This window comes from Lissotriton vulgaris, chromosome 1_2 (genome assembly GCF_964263255.1).
Source record: "Lissotriton vulgaris chromosome 1_2, aLisVul1.2, whole genome shotgun sequence".
NCBI classification, from domain to species: domain Eukaryota; kingdom Metazoa; phylum Chordata; class Amphibia; order Caudata; family Salamandridae; genus Lissotriton; species Lissotriton vulgaris.
This window is the reverse complement of record NC_141686.1, coordinates 76,648,902-76,672,490: the sequence shown is the minus strand read 5'-3', so window position 1 is coordinate 76,672,490 and position 23,589 is coordinate 76,648,902. Positions and strand designations below refer to the sequence as shown.

The 23,589-nt window shown below is 46.9% G+C and overlaps 1 protein-coding gene across 3 annotated transcripts in view; it reads left to right on the top strand.

Moving 5' to 3' along the window:
- Positions 1–23,589, top strand: part of KDM5A (lysine demethylase 5A) — a 937,903-nt gene that overhangs the window by 150,781 nt on the left and 763,533 nt on the right. For all 3 annotated transcript variants that reach the window (XR_015307532.1, XM_086952835.1, XM_086952834.1), the window contains one exon: positions 3,274–3,432. Coding sequence is in view for 2 of the 3 variants with exons in the window: in XM_086952835.1 (XP_086808961.1) it covers positions 3,274–3,432 (159 nt within the window). In the remaining variant the exon portion in view is untranslated. The remainder of the gene's footprint in view (positions 1–3,273; positions 3,433–23,589) is intronic.

Sequence of the window (23,589 nt, the reverse complement as noted above, 5' to 3'; positions counted from 1 at the left end):
GAGCCAGAATGCAAAAAAAAACTGGACTGGTTTTGCTTATTTTAGCTTAAAAAAAACTTGACATCTGAAATAATGATAACACGTACTTTGCGCACAGCCTGGTTTTGCCAGATGAGTCAGTGGACGTTGGTTTTCCAATCCCTTGGGTTGGTTTCGTTTTTACAAATAGCCGATTTTGAGCCGAACTGAGTCAACTACAACTCCCAGAATGCACCTTAAAAAAAGTTAAATACCATCTCACAAGCCTGAAAACAATAGCAAATGCATGTACATAGCGTTTTATGTTACAGAGAACACGCTGTAGCGCTTTGGATGGACAGTAGTAGGAGCTTTCAATGATTTCTATGAGAGCGCTTCTGTCCCAGTTGGGTAACACATTCCGACTTCATAAGCATCATTACCCACTAACCTACGGCATGGGTTGTACGAAAGGCCCAGCAACTGATTGAACTGGGTTTCAGATTCTAGGATAGGTTAACCCTGCAAATGCCAGCTTCGAAGCACAGATGTGGTGGTGACTAGTACGGAACGGAGGGAGGGCGCTCTCACTACTCGGAGTCGGTATCACACAACTTGCAGGTTTCATACCGAAACCAGGTTCACTTTGTTTCCTTTACCTGGGCAAAGCAATCTGCTCATTCCAGCATAATATTCTCAACCTTTAATACTTGTCTATATTCTCCGCCCTCCCCCTCCGAATCAAGCAGTGACAACCCCTTTATGGCTCTCATCCACGTCCTTCATCCATGGGGGTGCTCGTTGTGCCCTCTGCCTCGCATTCTCATGTCCGCTTTCTTCCTAATCTTACTCCTCTGATCACACGCGCCCTTTTAACCTTTGTCCTTCCTTCCCTCGCCCGCCTCATCTTCCCCACCCCCCCTGCTCGCCACCCGGGCCCTTCCAAAATACCAAGGGCTGCCCTGACCGGCCAGGCAGGGCTCATTTCCGGGTTACAGTGAGTAATTAGGTTTTCACTTTTGAAACGCGGTGGTCACGCAGGGAGTGGGCATATTTAGGAGATGAATGTTCTTCTCCCAGGGTTTAACAATATTACAGGGTTAGCTTTAAATTTAATTTTATGTCAAATATTTCTGCACTGAACTACAAACTACGGTTATTTTTGGAGGGATGGAGGGTATTCATTTCTAGTAGTCTCCTCCCCCCTCCTCCTCCTACTCTCCTCCCTCCTCCTCCTCCTACTCTCCTCCCCTGCCTGCCGTGTCGCACCACCTCCCCGCTCCGCCCCCTCCCCTGCCCGCCGTGTCGCATTTCTCCTGCCCCCTCCCCTTATCTTCCTTCCCTCCGTCTTGTTCTGTTTTCTTGTAAAAACATAGTACCCTCCTCCCCCACAGCTCAGGTCTCCCTGCCTCCGTGTTATCGGTCGCTTGCACCGCCGAGCAGGCACAGAGGCTGCAGAGATTCTCCCAGAACGGCCCGAGCCCTTTCCGCCACACTTTGGGATATGTTTTGGTATTTTAATCCTTCTGCTGTTAATCCCAAAACCCTAACTTTTTTTTGTTGCCAAAGCGGGCATGTGTTGCCACCTAAATGCTTGAAAAATCTTTAGTACTGACATTCGCCAAAGTTTTAACTATTGGCATTGTAAATGACAAAGCTATCAATTTAGCTATTTAAAAAACAAACACATAAAATATTTGTCATTTACAAGACCAATAGCTCCAACTTTTCTAATGCGAGACCTATTGCATTTCCAATGCTTGTTTTGTTTAACGGTCTTGTAGGAATATTTCAGTTGTAGCTCTACACAAAGAAGCTGTTCTCTCATCCGTTCATGGGTCTAAGACAAGCTGTTTGAGATGTTTGAAGCTGAACACAGTCAAGACTGAGATCCTCATCCTCGGCTCCAACCCATCAGCCTGGGAATACTCCTGGTGGGCCTTGTCACTAGCGGCACCCCGACACCAACCATCCACGCACGCAACCTGAGAGTCATCCTCGACTCAACGCTCACCATGACCAAGTAAGTCAACGCAGTCTCCTCCTCCTGCTTCAACACCATCCGCATGCTCAGGAAGATCTACAGGTGGATCCCGACATACACGAGAAGAACAGTCGCACAGGCCCTCGTCAGCAGCAGACTCGACTATGAAAACGCCCTCTACGCAGGAGCCCTGACCAAGCTCATCAAACAACTGCAAAGAATCCAAAACGCGTCTGCACGCCTAATCCCCGACATTACACGCCACAGCCACAGCCACATCACCCCCCACCTGAAAAACCTGCAGTGGCTCCCCATCAACAAGAGAATCTCCTTCAAACTTCTGGTCCACGCACACAAGGCACTCCACACGACCGGCCCAGCCTACCTCAACAGTCGACACTCCTTCTACGTTCCCAACCTTCAACTCCGCTCCGCCGACCTCTCCCTGGCCACCGTCCCGCGCATCCAGAGAAGCGCCACTGGAGGCAGATCCTTCTCCCACAGCGCCGCCAAGATCTGGAACACCCTTCCCCTCAACCTACGACAGACCCAAGACCTGCTGACCTTCAGTAGACGACTCAAGACCTGGCTATTCGACAAGTAGCGGCAACCCCACACCCCTCCTCAACCTCAGCGCCTTGAGACCCTTACAGGTAAGTAGTGCGCTTTACAAATCTTGTGATTGATTGATTGATTCGTTTTATCTGGATTTAGCCATAATTTAGATACATGACCTCTGCTGAATAATAGCAGGAATAGAGAAGAAGCTAGTTTGTTAAGTTTGGGGTGAGGATGTAGCCTTACGGCTATAGCGGTCTATCTTGAAGCCGGGGAACCGGGTTCGAGCCTCTGCAGCGATGCTCAACATCCTGTGATTCCGGGAAAAAGACTTTAATCTCCCTGTGCCTAACAAAATGGAATGTTTCCTCATGTAATGCAACTGGTGCTCATGTAAAGCGCTCTGATACCTGATATCTTTGGGTCTAGTTCGTGCTATATAAAATTCTTAAAAAAAAAAAAAGTCCAGTGTGAGAGAAATTATAATGGTAATTTCAAGGAGCCGTCCTATGTCAAGTAAACAACTGAGATATCCCTTAGGATCCGAAAAGGATGTTTGCCTTGTTCATAGGTAGTTAAGTGGCCTGACTGTGTTCCTCTTTGTGGTCTGAAAAAATGAATTATCCATCATGGAGTGTTTTTCAATTTCTACTTTGTTATGAAGTTGGCAGGTTACTTCCTTTTTTAGATGCTTTCTGACCAAATGTATTATAGAAGTAGTGTCTTCCACAAATATAACAGGACTTTGAAATATGCCAATGCATCTGTTGCAGATGGTACCCACCGAGTTGGTGGAGAAGGAGTTCTGGCGGCTTGTAAGCAGCATTGAAGAGGATGTCATTGTGGAATATGGTGCTGACATCTCATCCAGGGACTTTGGTAGTGGCTTTCCTGTTAATGATGGTCGAAGAAAGCTGATGCCAGATGAGGAGGTATGTATTGCTGTGCTCTTTGTGGCACACACCTTGTTTCCCTGTACCACGTGTTTTGTACCTGTACTTTACCTTCACCAGATTGTGCATGCAGGTTGTCGAATAGTGACCCCTTTTGAATGGTCACCCCATTAATGTGTTTTTTGGGGACTTTCCCACTGACAATCTAGAACTTGGACACTGCTTCCAGTGCTCAGCGTATGTGCAATGACCATAAAAAGAGGTTGTAATCGGTTTAATGACAGATTGGCATATTTAACTTTCCTATAAAGCCATGGTATATGTTGCCGAAACACACCCAAGACATGGTAAGACAAATGTCACTAGTGGACTGCAATACCTATTGTTCTACCCACTGCAGCGGCAGTAAAAACATGGCTTCAGGCATACCCAATGTGGCCTGATGGCATCAGCCTGAACCCAGCGGCACAGAATCACCCTTTGCGCTGGTAGGAAAACCAAATTTGAATTGTTAAATAAGTGATCCCTAAGCCTACCTTGTTTCCCAAGAGGTAGGGCGCATACAGTTTAAAAGTGGCACATGTGGGATATTAGAAATGGCATGCTTCCTCTGTACTAGGCCCGCAACGACAATGTCGCTGGTCAGACTGTAGCTTGCACATAGGAAAGGTCAAAGTACAGATTATACTCTATAATCTACAGACACCATTCAAAGACTTATTTGTATATTTAATGAAAATCGCATCAAAGTATGAAGTTAGATTTTTATTAAACATATTGGAAATGTAACTTTTAAAAAGCTACATTTACCCTGCCAGAAGCTGCTGAATACCAATTTGCATTAGCTCGCCAGCAACTGGCCAGGCTGACTTGGCCTGATTAGATGAGAAAGAGATTGAAAACTGCTTCCAGAGCAGAGTCATTGTTCTGGGAGTAGGAATGTGTTTTATTCCCCTGACAGGAAGACCAGTTGAAGGGTCCCGAAACTTAATTTACTTCAGAGGGGGCCTACTCTGTCACAGGCAAATGTTAGGTGACACTTTGAAAGTCCTATTCTTTGTCCCTATAGTCAGTCTGGACCAAACCTAGAGGGATGGAAGCTACCCCACAGAGCCTAGTTTTGAATCAGCATAGAGAAGGGGACTGCACATTACCCTAGCACACTAGGACTGTACAAGGGTAGAAGGAATTCCTCATATTTTATTTTGAGAGTGAGGGGCACTGAATGATTGCAGTAATGCAAACGGTAACCAATGAATTATTTGGTAAGGGTGTGTAGGAAATTGGTTTTCTGTTGCAGTACTCCCCCACACACCTTTTGCCTGGCTTTTGATGCATCTTTGACTGTAGAGTACTGGGTCCCTGCTAACCAGGTACCCAGTAGTACTGTTCTTTCCATAAAACTGTTCTGCAATTGGCACAGCTTCAGACCCCCTGTACGTTCCTAGTACCTAGGGCATTGGGACAGAAACTGCATGCCTTAGTGCAGAGAAGAACAACCGTCAATGTGGCACATTGCCTGTGTGCCATGCCAAGCAGCACTGCTTAAGGTGTAGTTAAGTCACCCCTCTAGCAGGCCTTACAAGCATTAAGGAAGGGTGCTCTATATCTCAGGTGTAGGCATATCTGCATGAACAGATATGCCTCTACAATATTTAAGTCTATTCTTAATATTGCAAGTGCCAGGGAAGCCATAGAGTGTACATGGGCTGAAAACTCAAGTTCCCCAGCACCATGATGTCTTCAATAAAACCACAAGTGTTTTGGTACCAAAACGCTCTTCTTGATAAACTCACACTGATGCCAGCTGGAGTGTGACCATGTCGTAGAACCGGAGTCTTATTGGAAGACCGGGGACGAGGGAGAATAACGATCAACTGGCGAAAGCCATCTGAAAGAATTTAAAGAACTAGGAAGCTATACACCCTGGCTTCCCTACCAACCTAATTGCGACGTTAAGATCGTCCCCATCATAAACCCATTGCGGGTTGGAATTATCACCGCATGATAAATTTGACCGCTATACTAAAGAAAGAGCCTTGAGAAAGTCATGGGTTACGTTTGCAATACGACAAAACACGTGTTGGCTGTGAAAGTCCAGGAAAAAACTACATAAGAAACTACCGGATCCTATGAACAAGAGTCATTTCTGAATGCGAGATTGATGAATGTATAACACTGAAATACTGAAAAGAGACTTTGATATTCCACGTGTGCTAGGGAGCATTTTTGCTGATGCCAGTGTTGGGTTTATTAGAACATGTAACCTACCAACCCTAGTGTGTTCTCTGACTGGCTTTAGGCAGCCAGCCACCATCAGACATGTTTCAGGACCCATGGCGCGAGAGCCCTTGCTCTCTGAAGCCCGAAACAAAGCCCAGTGAAGGTGCCCTGCCAGGCACAGTGCTCGAGAGGGAAGCTTCAAAGGCCTTGTCATCTTTGTAAAGCAACCCCAGCCTTGGCTGCTAGTTGCAGATGGCAGCCCCCGGTTCAAACTCCCACTTTTGGTGGGAGACCGACGTGAAAACTAAGTGAGAATGGAATGTGTACCCCCCCTTAGCCAGCTCCACCCCTCGTGTGCGAGGCAAAGTAAAGCACATTTTCAGTCCAAACATTACATACAAATATGAGGCAACATTTAACTCAGCCGCAGGTGCATGCTTGATCACGAATGGCGTCTTCACTCGGACGTGGCGCAAGGTCTCTCTTAACAGTGGGGAGAGCCTTGGTTAGATGTATTCGCCACCGAAGAGAACGCGCAATGTCAGCAGTTCTGCACATTGGAATTTCAAAGGCGGCACTCGCTAGGTGACGCTTTTCGTCTCGAGTGGAGTTGCGATCTGTTTTACGCTTTCCCGCCTATACCACTTCTACTCAGAGTGCTGAAGAAGATCAGGCGCGACCAGGCCCAAGTCATTCTTTGGCTCCGGACTGGGCTCTAAGAGTATAGTATCCTGAGCTACTCAGTATGACTATCGATCCCCCGATCCGAGTGCCTCTTCGGTAGGATCTTCTGTTGCAGCTGATGAAAAGCAGAGTGACTCCCAAGACTTTCGATGCCGCTTGGTGCAACCACCTCTAATTCACCTTAAGATTTAGTGATCAAAATAACGAGGCAGGCGCTGGGAACTGGAAGGCAAAGAACAGGTTTATTTCTCTAGAGGAGAGTACATTACATCAGACACCAGGGCTATCGTCAGGAGGTGCTCTAACTGCATCTCTGTGGCATGGCCTTTTATATGCTTTTTCGTCAGTTCTTACATGGTCAAACATTCCTGGCATCAGTTTATTGCATAGTCAAACATCCTTGGAATCCCCGCCTCAAGCTAGTTCCCACACAAACCCACAGCAATCGTCCCTCCACCCAGATCTAACAGATGATCGCTATCTTGCAGCTGAACATCCCGATAGGATCTAAAAGTATGTGGGATCGGTCAGATCTAAGGGTTCGTGTCTTTGATTAGATTAGGCCCCTTTGTTGGTGAAACAAGCCCTGCCGTGTGCGGGTAATAAACTATGTCCACAAGGGTTGGTTAGTGCCTGGGACCGGATTGAGTGGCCAGGTGCAAGGAAGTGACTCTGGGGCATTGTCATGCTGACAAGGTTTTACGACCCTGGTACATGTGTTCAGGCTTGGTCAGAGCGCGGGGGGATGATAGCGAGGTCAGGGTGATTCACAGGTGTCCAGCCGAGTATGAAATGGCTGTGATGTCTATAATGGTTGCTGCTTACGCGCACATAAAGGCCCTCACTAAGCAAGATGGCACCGGCAATGTTCATATTTGTTGTTTTATTTTCTACACAGCAGCAGGGGACGGTCCTCCACCTGAACCTGTCCAGCCTCCACCTCTTTGCGTGGAGATTGAGCGGCGGCAGTTGATTCCTTTTGACTTGCCTCCTGAAGTCTGTGATGTCATTCTGGCAGCCAGGCACCTCTTCACTAAGTTGGTATACGCCTGAAGGTGGAACAAATTTGTGGTAGGGGATCCACAGCCTTTGCTGTGCACCATATCTGCCGCTCTTTCAGAACTTCTTCTGTTTCTTCTTTCCTTGGCCCAGCAGGATTCTGCTCTGGGCACTATCAAGGGCTACCTTTCTGCTAATTCGGCCTTTCTCAGGCTCCCTGATCAGCCCTCTCCTTTCAAGTCCCCTGTTGTAAATAGATTTCTCAAAGGCATTACGCATCTTTTCACTCCTATTCCTTTCGTAATGCCACAGTGGGACTTGAATCTAGTTCTTACATATCTAATGTGCGCTCCCTTTGAGCCTCTGTACAATTGTCCTCTTCGTCTGCTGACCTTGAAGATTGCTTTCCTGGTTGCCATCACTTCTGCAAGGATAGTGAGTGAGCTCCAGGCTCTTTCTTGTAATCCTCCTTTTCTATCTGTCCATCCGGACAAGGTTGTGCTCAGGACGCGTCCATCCTTTCTGCCAAAGGTTGTCACTGCCTTTCACATCGGGCATACCATCACTTTGCCCACCTTCATTCTGCCTCCACATCCTTCTAGAGAGGAAGAGAGGCTTCACCGTCTGGACCCAAAACGTGCGCTCTCATTTTACTTAAACCGCACACAACAGTTCCGGGTGGATGACCAGTTCTTTGTTGGCTACGTTGATGCCAAAAAAGGTCGGGCCGTACACTAGCGGACTATCTCCTGGTGGGTTGGCGTGTGTATTAAAGCCTGTTATTCTCTGGCTCAAAAAGAAGCTCCGTTGGGGCTGCGCGCCCGTTCCACCAGGGTGACTGCAGTGTCCCCCTGCAAGACATCTGTCAGGCAGCTACGTGGGCCTCGCTGCACACTTTTACTAAGCACTACTGCCTGGACAGCCAAATTCGGAGAGACTTCTTCTTTGGCTGTTCTGTTCTCCGAGACTTCCTGGTGTGATCTTGGTTCGCAGACCCACCACCGGGGTTGGTATTGCTGGGGTATCTATTCTAAGGTAACGAGTCTATCACTACGTGTTTCTTTCAGCTGAACAAGTTACTTACCATTGGTAACAATATATTTGTAAGAAACATTAGTAGTGATAGATTCCTTACCGCCCCACCCATCCTCCCCGTTCTGCAAACTGATTTCTAGGGTTAAGGCCATCCCTTTCAGAGCCCTAGTTTCAAGGCACCAGTGGTCCATATCTTGCATGGCTCTGTGTTTTCTGGCGTGCAAAGTCGTGTACAGAACTGAAGTCAGCGCACGAGGCCGGCGTCTTAGTAGCTGCTGCGACGTCATCTCAGCTACCACGACGTCAACGACAGACGCGGAACCGCACAGCACCACCTTCCGACGCGCAGGGGTACTGCTGACGAAAACTTTCCGGATCCAGTCTGACGTCTGGGGGTAATTCTAAGATAAGGAATCTATCACTACTAATATTTCTTACAGATATATAGTTACCGAAGGTACGTAAAACTGTTCTTTAGCAAACTCTTGGAGATTTTTTTTTGTGTTTTTTGTTTGTTTTAAATAGGAGTTCCAAATGTCTGCCTTGGTTGTGTAATGATTTGCCAGTTTGCCTATGAATTCTTGAGTAATGGGACAAGCTCCTTCTAGGCAATTTGTTTTACGGAATCCGGCAAGAATTTTATAGAATTTTTTTATTTGGACATTTACCATTTTGAAATCTGTCTGAATAGTATTTGTGCTTATTTGATTATTGACTTGTATAATCTGTTCAGTTTCTGTATTTGAAGTTTGTCTTGAATGGTGTTTGGATTGAGCAAGGTATGTTGTGGGTACCTAATTTGCTGATTTATCTCTTTTAGCTCTGTATTCCTCCAAGGTGTATGTTTTCTTTTATTCTGTTGTGGTCTTGGTGTTATTAGGATATTGGAAGCTTCCTGTAGCCACTCGAGCAGAGAGAAGGAGGAGGAGGACGCCGCTGCATTCGCCAAGCTTTCACCGTGAGCTACCGCTACCGCTGAGCCCTGCAGATCCTTGCTCCGCAGTAGGTCCCACAGGAGAATAGACGATCGGACCAACCGGACTGGAGTGAGCTTGAGCGTGTGCTACTGCAGTTGAGCAGCGGGAGAGTGGCAAGAGCAGGTAACCGCGGACTCGTGGAGCAGCGAGCCTCGAGCCCGGCCAGTGCCAGGGAATCCGCTTTGAGCGCAGCAGCTGCGAGAGGCCGGGAGCTGCGGATCCCCTGAATCCCAGCAGGACACAGCATAGAGGCACACAGACGCAGCAGAGCCGCCTGTAGTGGCAGGAGGCTGCGGGAAGCTGCGAGGGGCAGAAGAGGTCCCGGTCCTGGTCCTGCATTTCCACAGAAAGACTGCAGAGACTGAGGGGGAGCCGAGTCTCCACTGCTGTTTAATTCCAGTCCAGGCGTTGCAGATTTCCAGGAGACACGAGTGAGCGATTCGGTGCAGGGAAGGCACTGCACCGCTACCGCTACCCCTTCGGCCGGCCTCGCCCTGCTTCACGCATCCTGGCCCCCCCCACCTCCCCTGCTTGGTCTCTGACTAACTGTGCGGACTTGCAGGCTTTCCCGCGGCTCCCCACGACTGCGGCTCAGCGGAGGTGGTGGAGGCAGCGTACCTGTGGGCCCCCTCGCAGCTTTCCCCATGGCTTCATGCGGTCATCGTGCCTCGACAGAGGAGGATGCAGAGGGGGTGAAATTGGGCTTCTCCGCAGGCTTCAGGTTCCTGGTGACCGAGGTTCCTGTGGCATGGCGGAGAACATTGAGAACACTGGAGCCCACTGAGGCTAGGCTAGGCGAAGGAACAACTTTGCTGCCTCTCACTGAAGCCCTTCCAATACCCTCACACGGACTTCTGGATAACTATTGGATTATTGGATCCAACTGTTGACACACAGATTGTTGACTGCTGATCGTGCAATTTTGTACACAGAGTGCAGAAGCTGACCACAGACTGTTACATAGACTGTTGCAGGCTGTTGTAGCGTCGACGAGCCTTCTTGCCTTGGGACCTGAGGAGGTTTTAAGCTCGAACTATCACTCCGGGAGCAGCTGGAGGAGGTGAGTCGCTGACTTTTCCTCACCCCGTGCGCCGACTCCTTACGATTCCTGCCACCACTCAGCTGCGCCAGAACAGCCCCGGAGCCTTAAAAGCCTTAGAGTTTTCAATTCTTCAGCTGTGGTTCTGTTGGGTTCTCTGTGTTCTGTGTTTTCCCGGCAAGGCTCCTAGACCTCCTAAACCTCTGAACCCCCACAGGGCCTACAAAATCAAGCTCTGGGTGGGGGCTCGGGGCAGGCGTGATCCAGAGCAGACACTTTCATAATCCCTTGGAGTATATCCAGCTATGAGGTCGGGCAGGAAAAGAGGCTAGCCCGTGACCAAGTCCAAGGTCAAACAAAATGGGAACACTAAACCAGCTTGCGTGAGCTTGGATACATCTCCAAATGAAGCCAGGACAGGCAGTGACCCAGCTCTTCAGGCTGGAGATCATTATTCCGATATTCACCAACCAAAACTTACTTCAAAATTTTAACTCCTAAAGGACCCACTTTCATCCATTTTTTTCATCCAGTAGAAAAATCCTGGGCCTTCAGGACTCCCTACTTCCACTATCCCCTCAGGAACCACTAGTAATACAATCTTCGGGACAAGCCCCAGACACCACCAACACGCCTCCACCTATGGCCTGCTCACCTGTACATGGAACAGTAGTGGAATCCACTAACAGTGGCACTAGCAGCTCAGTCGCCCTGCAAAAAGAAGGCAAGGGGGAGCAGTCCCCCTCCGGTTAATTGCCTTCTCCCAAGTTTATTACTGTCTCAGTCACCCCATACAATCAGAAGGATAGAAAATCCTCGCTTAGCTTTGTGACAAGCAGTGGCAAGGATCTCAAACGAGGGCAAGAGGACCTTAGCGGATCCAATTTTTAAGCGACCTTTTAAAGACCACCAACATCTCCCCCCACCATCCGGATGGCTTCAAGACTAGCCAACCACCTACCGAAGTAAACGCAGAGGAAAAGTGCTTCTCTGAGCATCTGAAGGAGGCCGCAGAAAACACACAATACTCGATGTGTGATGGCCCCGTCAATCTCACTTACTTGGGATCACAGGAATGGGCGGACTTAATCCCTTCCTACACCCTGGTCACAACTGTTAAACAACCTGTGTCAGTAGCTGAAACCAACAACAAAAATCAGTGCACCAATCAGGTCTCTGATCAGGAGGTTATCCCCCCTAATTCAACAACTCTAAAAAGTCTTTCTGCTTCTTCTACATCCACCGGTCCCTTAGATCATCCAGGGACCCAATCTGGGATTCAAGTATCGACGAACACCTGGGATATTCTTTTAAATACAATGCAACGAACCGTCGACTCCCTTCACTACCAGTCTGACAAAATGGATCTACAGCCATGGCCCTTTTTGTGGGGCGAATCGATGAGAAACTTGGCCAACTAAACCTGTTAATCGGCAGAGCTCAGCAGGAAGCAAAGCTGATTTGTAGTTGTGGCCCAATCATTGACAAACTGTCGTCACTCCCGGAAGTAGTATCCACCTTGATAGAAGGTCTGTCAAAAGGCCCTCATAAAAGGGACTCTTACACCAATCTGCATAACAGCCAGCCTAGACCTTTCAAAAGGGGATCCTACCGCAGCTAACATCACGGACAAAATTGCACTGGCCACTCGCCCAAATGCTCCCCTCCACTTTCCAAGGATCAAAATCCAACCCAGAATGCTAAGGGCCCAGCCCAGCAGCCAAATTTGCACCCTAAGTATTACGGACCATAATGGAACTAGTAAGGGGAAGGACCCCAGCCCTCCAGACAACCATTGTCAATTGAATCAAGGGAGGCACCACTCACGCACGGCTCTTACCCGGCACCGGAATCTATGACCACCCCTTATTCGCCTCAACCATTGGGCGAAGAACCGAAGACAACAGGACTCTTGGGTTTTCAGGTCCAACTATATCCCTCTATAGTTGGTGATTCTAAAGCTCCCTCAGTTTTTAATCCTCAAGATTTTCCTACTTATGATGCTTCCAACGGATCCTCACAACAGTCCATCACTAATAATAGAGGAAACCAACTGGAGGGCAAGTACCCAACAGATCAGCCGGGAGACCAAACTAGGAACTCCACCATTATTCTATTTACACCAGAATATGAATCAAAGGGCCCATTCGACATCTTGAACAGAGGGAACTTACTTCGACTCCTCTGCACTATACCCACTTTAAACGACCTATGCTCAGCTGACTTCCTCTCAGTAGAATTCATAAAAATCGACAAAACACAGGATTTGGAAGCTACAAAAGCAACCTGGAGGTAGTCTGAAACTGCAAACAAAATCCTGTAGGAGCAATCCACCCTCAAAGCATGGGGGATCCAATCTGCTCTACACCACAACACAGGATATCCGTTCCCCCTGCTTGAGAGACCACGTGATGGACCAACTGAGAAAACCCCCAAGACCACGTCATTGCTTAGGGGCGCCCTAGGACGATCACCACCAAAGATTTAGGCATCGAACACCCAAAAGAGCATAATGACTTTTAATTCATACAACCCAGATTATATTCGGCCATTCAGAACAGTCAATACCTTGAGTTACCCACAATGACAGGGCAACCCAACAAGGGTGGGTTCGGACCTGGATATTCCGCTACTGAAATTGTGCTCATGGAACCTAAACGGGCATAAAAACAAGGCCGCAGACACCGAATTTCTTCAATACGTAAAATAATTTGACATTATCCTATTTCAGGAAACATGGCTTGAGGAGCCTGTGCACATAGAAGGCTACACTTGTTTTCATTCTCCAGCCACAAGGAAAGGTAAATTTGGTCGGCTAGCGGGTGGTCTAGCTACCTATATTAAAATCATAAAAATTCACAGCACGCAGGAATTAACTTCCCACTCCCCGGCCATAAATAATGTTAAGATCAAATTAAATCTTAGTGGGTAAAAAGAAGAGGTGCTGCTGACCAACATCTATATCAATCCAAAAAAGAAGAAACAGGTGTCGAAATCTCTATTGGACCATCTACATCAATTAATGACTATGTACATCCCCTCCAATTTCATTTTGTCTGGGGACTTCAACCAATATATTTAAGGCTCTTCCACAAATAAGGATATACAGGCCCAGTCTTACTAATGGAATATTCCAACCCAATCCTTTAGTGGCCAGGGAAGAACTCCTAAGCTGGGGAAAGAGCTGTTAGAAGACCTGGAACATATCGGCCTGAGGTTTCTAAATGGAAGATTTGCTGATGACAAGCCACCTGCTGCTTCATTCCACTTAGGCAACGCAACCTCTACAATAGACTATACGCTAGTGTCCCCTCGATTCTTTCATCACATACTAGGCTTTAGCCTAGGAGACAAAGGGGACAGTGACCATCGGTCCCAGGAAGTTTCCATTTTTGCCTCTCCGGATTTAACTCTTATCAATCCAACAGGATCACATGCAAGTCACATGAGAACAACAAGGACCCCCTGATTGAGAAATGATATAATTCCAAGGACAGCGAAAAACAGTTTGTATATAACAATCCTAGGCAATCACAACAACAGCATAGGACTCAAGGTTGCAAAAAGGGACATGAAAGAATACATTCTATTTTGATGTGTAATAACTAGAGTCAACCTTGAAAGCAACCTTGAGTCCTATGCTGTTGTTGTGATTGCCTAGGATTGTTATATACAAACTCACATGCAAGTCGCACCATAAATCTCAAAAGAATTAAGTCTTCGGTTGCAAATACCAGGGAGGTACTTCTACAGCAAAATTACAACTAAACTGCTTAAATTAGCCCATGGGCAAACCAATCATTCTATGGGAAACCTTCACGGCCGAATTTGCAAATTCATATTCGACTACAGTACAGCACCTCCCGTCTTTTGGCCTCACGATCACAGGGAAGATTTCAAGCACCCAGAAGTTGGCACTGAAAAATCACAAAAAAGTGATTAATAAATCAGTAAGGTTGCTGAGAATACGCCCAGGGGAAAACTGTCTTCTCCAACAGCTCCGCAAGCACCAGGCTGATCTTAAAAAACTTAAGTGGGAGATCAAAAGATCCTATGAAGAATACTTTTGGGCTAAACTTCATCACGACTCTAAGGGAAACAATAGTGCCCGATTCTGGTCCACACTGAACACATTTTTAAATCCAAAACAGGGCAGACTAACATCGTATATAACAGACAACTCCTGGGAATCCTTTCTAGACACTCACTTTAACCAACAGGCTGCTGGAACAAACATGATCGAGGAGGCCAATCCTTCACAAACAGTAAAACCATATGAAAAAGCTGTAATCAAAATTAATGCTGTTATGATTAGGAAACTAATTTTCAAAGGAAGGAAAGATGGACCACCAGGGCCAAATGGAATTCCCCCAGCCCTCTTCAAACATGATCCGGAATACTGGGCAAAATCTCTGACCCCACTTTTCATGTAGGTCAGCCATTCTGGTTGCCTCCCAGCATCATGGAAGGGCTCAATTATATCACCAATATAGAAAGCAGGGGATAGAACCCTACCAAAAATTACCGTCTGAGAGCCTTACTGGAAATTGAGGCTAAATATTTTGCAGGGCTTCTACTGATACAGCTGCGCGAATGGGCAACTAAGTACAATATAATTTCACCCAGCCAAACTGGATTCTGCAGAGACGCCGGAACCACAACAAACCTCCTGGCAATATCACTCCTTAATAACCAAGCAAAACTGACCAAACAAACCCTTCCCTTTTGCTTTGTGGACTTCAAAGCGGCTTTCGACAATGTCAATCGAGCCAAACTTTGGGGAAAATTAGGTTTTTGGGTGATCCCTGCTCCTCTTTTAAACCTCTTGATCGAACTGCATTCGAACACGTGGGTTCAGGTGAAGCTTGGGAACGGTACCCATCTCTCGAGGCGCATACCAACTCCAAAAGGCCTCAAGCAGGGGTGCGTTTTTGCGCCAACCCTTTTTAAATTATTCACAGCCAATCTGCCACCTGCTCTAGAATCTTGCAACGCGCATGCCCCCAACTAAGGGGGTCAAGCCTTCCCTAGCATATCCTATGCAGACAATGTGGTCCTGGTTAGTCATACCAAAGTAGGACTACAACTTTTAACGAATATAGAATACGCACATGGAGACAAGCAGTCCTTGCATGCTTTGATCCAAGACTTCCGCTACTAAATGGGATGTTGGTAAAATTCTTGAAATTAGTGGTGCTCAAACTATCCAACTAAGATGTCGGGAGCTCAGACAAAAATAATGGATTATGGACACTCCTCAAACCCTCATTTTACAGCTATTGCATTTTCTAACAACTAAGAGTTCTCTTTTTAAAACATTTTTTTATTGATCAAATGCGCATTTAAATGTATTTTTGTAATGGTTTTAATTAATCAGAAACAATACATTTTTACTTACTTACTTACTTACTGTAGCCACTCGGATAGTTTTTGAACTGAATTTATTGTGTCTAGATCTGTACTGGGTGTTAGTTGTTTTTCTAAGTGTTTCAAATTGAGTTTATTCAATGGTCGATGGGTGGATGCATGTAAGGTGTGTTCCTTTGTGCTGTTTTATGTTGGAAAGCAAGTATATTAAATTGGGGTGAAGTAGAGTAGAGTGGCGCGGAATGGGGTAGTTTGGAGTGGGGTAAATTGGAGTGGAGTTGGAAATATTGGGGTAGATTTGATTGAAGTGAAGTGCGGTAGATCGGGGAACAGTGGAGTGGAGTGGAGTGTAGTGGATTGGGATAGATTGGATAGAAGTGGGGTAAGTTGGAGTGAAGTGGAGTAAATTGACGTGGATTGGGGTGGGGTAGATTGGAGTGGGATAGATTTGTTTAGAGCTGGGAAGATTAGAGTGGTGTGGGGGAGATTTGAGTGGAGCAGGGGGTGTGAAATGGAGGAGCTTAGATTGGCGTGTTGTGTCATGGAGTAAATGGTGTAGATTGGAGTGGCATGGAGCTGTATTGAGTGTCTTAGAGTGGAGTAGCGTATTGTACAATATAGTGGAGCTGCGTAGAATGGAATGGAGTGGCTTGGCGTAGAGTGGAAGGGCAAATAGGGGAGTGGCGTAGTGTGGAGTATTTATGGTGTGGTAGTGCACTGCCATTTCAGACAACACATTTTCAATCGAAATGACCATTACATTTGCACCTAAATACGGTTTTACTGTGAACAAACGGTAATGTGTGAAAATGTCATCACCTTATGTAATTGATGAGTTTTGATCGTATTAAGTATGTGTGTTCGATGCATATGAGCTGCACACCTTACACTGCGCATTAGATCGTCACCTGGTGTTGGGCTCAGAGGATTGAATGTTGTTGTCTTCTTGGAAAAAGTCTTTGTAGTCACGAGATAGGTGACTCCCTTGGACGATAGTGCGCATGGGCATCGGCTCCATCCTTAGATTATTTTTTTCCGCCTCTGTGTTCGGATGAAACTTTTCCGCTCCGGTTTGAAATCTACTTTTCAAGTACTTCGACATGTAAAAACGTATTCAAACTTCACCAAACTACTTTCGATATCGACAAACATCATCTAGACTCCATCAGCTCGATTCCGGTCATCGACGCGGGCCGTTGGGCCTATCCGCCCGTGAGGCCTACACCTCATGGAAAGGACGCCATTCAAAAGATGCCCCAACTGTGGAGCAAAGTTCCCACACAGTGACCATCACGAGGTGTGTAACCTGTACTTATCGCCAGAACACGGCGAATCCAGCTGCACAGCCTGTGCGTCCTTTCGATCCAAGAAAACCATTCAAGATCAGAGGGCCCGTTTAAGACGACATGCAGAGATCGGCCCCGGAACCGGTGGATATCTTCGACGAAGAAGTTCTGCTCGTTCCCGAGGAAGATTCAGACGATCTCCAAATCGTATCAGAGGCAGACGACTCAGATCACGCCATACCATTGGGTCAGCGCGTGAGTACTACTGCCCCGACCCCATACCCACCACCCAAATCGAAGGAAAAGGTCAACACTCCGCCTCCGGGGCCCAGCCGCGACTGAAATTACACTTCGAAAACCCCGCCATCGAGCCTGGCTCCGAAGAAAATACTCAAGCCTTCAGGTAGCTCCTTACCGAGCAAGCCGCACATGCCGATCCCACCAGCTCCCTCGGCACTGAAACCGAAAGAAGTCTCGGCTCCGAAACCGTCGACTTCTAAAGACAAAACTATGAATCCAGCGTCTGACGCCTCAAAGCCGACGTGACCAGCTTCCACTCGAAGCCAATATCTTAGGTACTGAAACCTAAAACGCCTGATTCTGATGCGCTCAAGCCCTTGAAACAGCCTACAACTCCGAAAACAGCACCTTCGGTGCCGAAAACTACGCCAAAGGACACAGTTACAACTCCTAAGGCTAAAGACAAGCAGCAACCACGGCCGGAACTGAAAAAATCAGCACCGGCAAAGGTTCCGCAAGGAGAAGAACTTTTCCAACCTGATCTTCTACAAAAGAAGATCTACATTGACCCAAAGACAGGTCAGGTATCCACTACAGCACACAGGAAGAGGATATCAGACACAGCACCTACACCTGCAGTGCCTGTCAAGAAGAAGAACATCTCCTATGCACCCTTCTTCTCCTATACTTCCTTCTCCTTATTCTCCTGTTCCTCCTAACAATTCACCTCAGAATTCTCCTGAACACTCTCCTCCTCATTCTTCACCACATACACCTCAAAATGATGATGAGTATAGCATAGGGGGAGGGGTAGACCCAGAGGAGCCTTTTCCCTACCCTGTTGATGATCCAGATTGGGAGTACCCAAACCCACAAGATGTGCCAGATATTCTTGACCCAAAGTCATATCCATCAAAACCTTCTCCCCAGAAGACAATATTGGTTTTGGACACTTACTGAATAGGGCTGCCATTTATCATGGATTCACCATGCATTCAGATGATGCAGAGGAAGATGTTTGTATTAGATATGTTTAAACAATCACAAAGGTCTGTTCAAATTCTTCCTATGATCAAAGGGGTCACAAAACATGCTCCAGAGGTATTTAAAGATCCTGTGCGTGCTAGGATCCTAAACCCTAGAATTGAGAAAATGTACAGGCCTGCTCCTCGTGCTCCAGCCTACATTAAAGGACAGCTAGCCTTAGATTCCCTAGTTGTCTCAAATGCTAAAAAAAGAGCAAACTCAAAGACATCAGGTGAAGCACCACCCCCTGATAAAGAATCTAAGGTGATAGATGCTTCAGGCAAAAGAATAGCTGCACAAGCTGCTAATACATGGTGTATAGCTAACACGCAAGCCGTCTTTGCAAAATATGACAGGGCTCATTATGATCAGTTGGAAAAATTACTACAACATCTACCTGACCAATATAAGGCGCAGGCAAACAACCTTATACAAGAAGGCAAGTTAATTTCAAATGCCTCAATCAAGTGCGCACTTGATGTAGCAAACACTGACTCTAGAGATGTAAACACTATGGTCCTACTTAGACATCATGCGAGGCTACGCATTTCACGATTTAAGCAGGAAGCCATTCAACCAACATCAATTGTTTGGACAAGAGGAAGACACAGCACTTGAAAAATGAAAAAAAGATACAGATGCAACCAAATCTATGGGAGCTTTGCAATCCACACAAGCTAGAGGCTCCCTTCGTCGCCCCTTCTATAGAGGAGGCTCCAGACAAACTGGAGCAGACAATACAGCTTCCTTCAAATCCAATACACAGGCACACAGGCAGCGTCCAATGTCTGCAGAACATCTTACGCTGCTCAAACAAGAAGTCTTATCACTTCTTCAAAAGGACGCAATAGAAATAGTTCCATCAGAAAGAAACAGGTTAGTATTAGATTCCTTACCTTAGAATATCCCCAGGCGTCAGACTGGATCCGGAAATTTTTGCGTAGCAGTACCCTTGCGTGTCGGTAGGCGTCGTTTGCGGGTCCGTCGTGGGCGCCGTGATGATGTTGTCGGAGTATTTAGACGCCGGCTCCGCGCGCTGACGTCAGTTCTTCTTTTTTCCGCACCAGCAGCGCAGATCTGGAAAAAGTGGTACCTTAATCACTTTTTGACCAAACTTTTTTGTGATCTCTTTTGATACTTTAGGTTTTGCATGTCGAAAGCTGCGCACTGCGCAGCTTTTCGCGCAGGTGAAATCTTATGTCTAGAGTGTGTGTGTTGTCCCGCCCCTCTGTTCCATTGGCTAGCTCCATAAATGGAGGCTAGCCATTGGAACAGAGATCTGTCCGTCAATGCCGGAGCAGATTCTTGGGCGTTCCCGAAAGTGTTAGGCTTTTGCCCACGTCATGCGGCTGTTTTTATTTTTTTGTTTTTGAATACGTTTGTTTTGGTAATTTCTTTTAAGATGGCGCCCAGTGGAGAGTGATTTCAGCCCCTGTCCCGCTCCCCGTCCACGCATGTGAAGAGCCGGGGATGCACCGTTGACCACATGACGTCGTACACATAGTCCGCATCGTCTTCAAAGTCAGGCTCGCGCTGTACCAGCAGTCAGGACTGAGCCCGTGCTATGCTAGCTGCCAGGAAGAAACCCTACTGCACCGCTGCGTGAGCAGCTGCCTGTGCCCGCACAGACCGAGCGCCTACTGCACCAGGAGGGCCGTTTTTCTAAACCGGAGCATGTCTGCCGGCCTGGGGAACCAAGCGGTCACTGCACCAGTGACAGGAGACGACTCCTTCCTATGCTGCGACAGCGCGCCACCGAGCCCAAACACACGGGGACCCTGCGCTGCCAGAGGCAGATACACCCCACCATCTTTGCACTGCTATTGCTACTTCGGGGGTAGGAAGCACAGCCTGCGACGCTCCATTGTGAGGCGTCTCCCTCCGCAGCGACTATCAACTGAGGTCCAGCGACACAGATCGCACTGCTCTTACTTGCCAATCTCCTCGTAGAGCTGGTTCTGTCTGCAAATTTTAGGTGCTAAGTACAGGAGATTTAAAAACCCCTAAATCTCCCTAAGACTAAAATGTCTCAAACAAACATAATTTTTCACAATGTCCAGCACTCTTTAGCAAATGTAAAAATTATCTATTTCTGTACAGTATGATAGCAAAAAACTTCTCTTTTTGATACACAATATAGAATCACAATATTTCATTTAGTTAGTCCTGATCAAATATGAGTAATATGAGTCTTCAGTGGATGAATGATAAGTTCTTTATTTGATTCCAAAAGCATAGATTCAGTCTTCATAAAAACAATGTTGTAGCCGGTGCCTACGCGCTTCGTCCAAAAGGACTTCACAACATTGTGCTGCTGTGGTTACGATACCACGAAGCCAGTGATTTGTCAACACTCAACATGTTGGATCTATAAGAATCCGGCACATCAGAGACCAGTGTCCAGGACATTGTGAGACATATATCACAGACACGTGACCCCCAGTAAAAAGACGCAATTTGACAAATCACAAGATATTCGCTGCAAAGGTTATGAATATATTAAGGAAGCGAATCATAAACAATCCTTCATGAAGAAGAAACAGATAAGCCTCACTTTATCCAGAAACTGACTTACCTGCCCTGAAGAAGTCCTTTTGGACGAAACGCGTAGGCACCGGCTACAACATTGTTTTTATGAAGACTGAATCTATGCTTTTGGAATCAAATAAAGAACTTATCATTCATCCACTGAAGACTCATATTACTCATATTTGATCAGGACTAACTAAATGAAATATTGTGATTCTATATTGTGTATCAAAAAGAGAAGTTTTTTGCTATCATACTGTACAGAAATAGATAATTTTTACATTTGCTAAAGAGTGCTGGACATTGTGAAAAATTATGGTCATCGAATCCAATGGCGTTGCAGACTGCCGCTAGTCGGGCAGATGCTAAACCAGTGTCGAGGCTCTGGCCCTGTGCGGTCTGTGGCCTGTCGGACTCCGTCCATACTGTACCCATCTGGGGCCATGGAGGGAATGCCTCGAGCAGCTGCTCGGCATGGGGCCGGAGGCTATCAGCACTTTACGGGATTCTATCACTTTCAGAGCTGCTGCTTCTCGCATCTTTATCTCATCTCCCCATCTAGTACCGGTTTCCCCCTCGTGTGTGATTTACACGAGCTCTGCCCAGCCCCGCACGCTGCCTGCAGACACTGAAGGGAAACAAATCACAGAACCAATCTGCTTATTACTGCCATGAAATATGCGGCGCGCATTATCTTTTTAAATCTGTTCTGAAAGGCACGCATGTGCTTATATCTATAACAATTATAGGAATGCGAACAGAAGAAAACAATACCTGAAAGAAAATGACGGTGCTTACTCGGGGGTTCGCATTTCTATAAATACTGGCACAGCTATGAAAAAAGTATGCTACTTTGCAATCTGCACTTAACTTCCAGCTCTGTGCTCTTAACTGCAAATTACTAATTTCCACATCGTCAGACGCATTGAAAACACACACGGTCGTACGTTTCTGTACAACTTCAGAAGTCCCAGAAAGAAATCCGGGAATTAAATGCAACAGAATGGCGTGGGGGTGACGCTTAAAACGATTACTCTTTGCAGTCCCACTTTGCATCAGCTGCCTCCTTTGATGTGGACTGGATCGAATCATTCGCCGCCCTGCCAACTCGGATTTACTCGCTACAGGTAACCTACCTTTTCACGCCGTGTTCACCTGCCCTAACCCTATTCCTTTCACCGCAGGTCCAGACTCATGGTTTCCTGCTCTCGCCCTCCCCGCACGAAGGGGTTGGAATGGGCTGAGCATGTCATTGTGGTTGGCAGCTCCATGGAACAGAGTGCATTAAAATGCGTACATGGTACCTAGCATGGCATTAGAACAAAATGTCACCAAATATTATGGTGACATTACTGTGTTTGGCATGGAACAGACTTGGGTGTGCAACATGTTGCCCTGAGTTTCACAAAAAACACAGTTGATGGACAGAATGTAGAACAATGTCATACATTCACCCCAGTACAAGGATCTGGGCCTAAATCCGTCGTTTTTTTTTGCACTCCACACACTCCACACCATCCTGGGTTAGACACTGGCTATATGCAAATCAGCTCTGACCCTGTGCCTCATGGGAACAGTCCAGTCCGAACTACCAAGCCATGTCTTACCCAGACCGGAATCAAGCATCCAAGGACCGGTTTCTGGCTATCAGCCTTCATCAGCCTGAATAGCTTGACTCCAGTGGTGTGGAGAGCCTGGGACTCGCGTCTGAGTATACCCAGCACACTCGGGGTGAAAATTGCAAAAAACACAGTTGATGGACAGAATGTAGAACAATGTCATACATTCACCCCAGTACAAGGATCTGGGCCTAAATCCATCGTTTTTTTGCACTCCACACCACCCTGGGTTAGACACTGGCTATATGCAAATCAGCTCTGACCCTGTGCCTCATGGGAACAGTCCAGTCCAAACTACTAAGCCATGTCTTTCCCAGACCGGAATCAAGCATCCAAGGATTTTCACGTCATGACATCATGTGACGCATTACGGGCGTTTAGGGGGCGTTTTAACTAGGCAAGGAGGAAATGTGCCAGGTTTGTCATAGCTGTGAGCTACGTATTAAAGGTAATGTCGTGTGTTTCTCTGACGCTGGTACAAAGGTGGGATGACGAACTGAGTCAATCAATCAGTCAAATAACTTTAATAACTGCGTAAAAGTAAAAGTAGTTATCACAGTACGAATTGATCAAGGAATAATTCAAAACAGTTAAAAATTAATTGTATACATTTTTCCTTTTAAAAGATATCAACATTTATATGCATCCACATTACTGGAGCTAGCAGCTATACATTTATGAGAGGAATATTTGCAGTAATCAATTTATGATGGTAACGCCCTCACGTGTGGTTTGTTCAGAATAGCCAAGCACTGGAAACATGGCTGTGCTTTCTTCCCTGCCCCCTGGCTGTGCTTTCTTCCCTGCCCCCTGGCTGTGCTTTCTTCCCTGCCCCCTGGCTGTGCTTTCTTCCCTGCCCCCTGGCTGTGCTTTCTTCCCTGCCCCCTCGCTGTGCTTGCTTCCCTGCCCCCTCGCTGTGCTTGCTTCCCTGCCCTCTCGCTGTGCTTGCTTCCCTGCCCCCTCGCTGTGCTTGCTTCTTTGCCCCCTCGCTGTGCTTGCTTTTTTGCCCCCTCGCTGTGCTTGCTTCTCTGCCCCCTCGCTGTGCTTGCTTCTCTGCCCCCTCGCTGTCCTTGCTTCCCTGCCCCCTGAGTGTGTGTGTGGTTCTGGGTGTGAGTGTGTGTGTGGTTCTGGGTGTGTGTGTGTGTGTGGCTCTGGGTGTGTGTGTGTGGCTC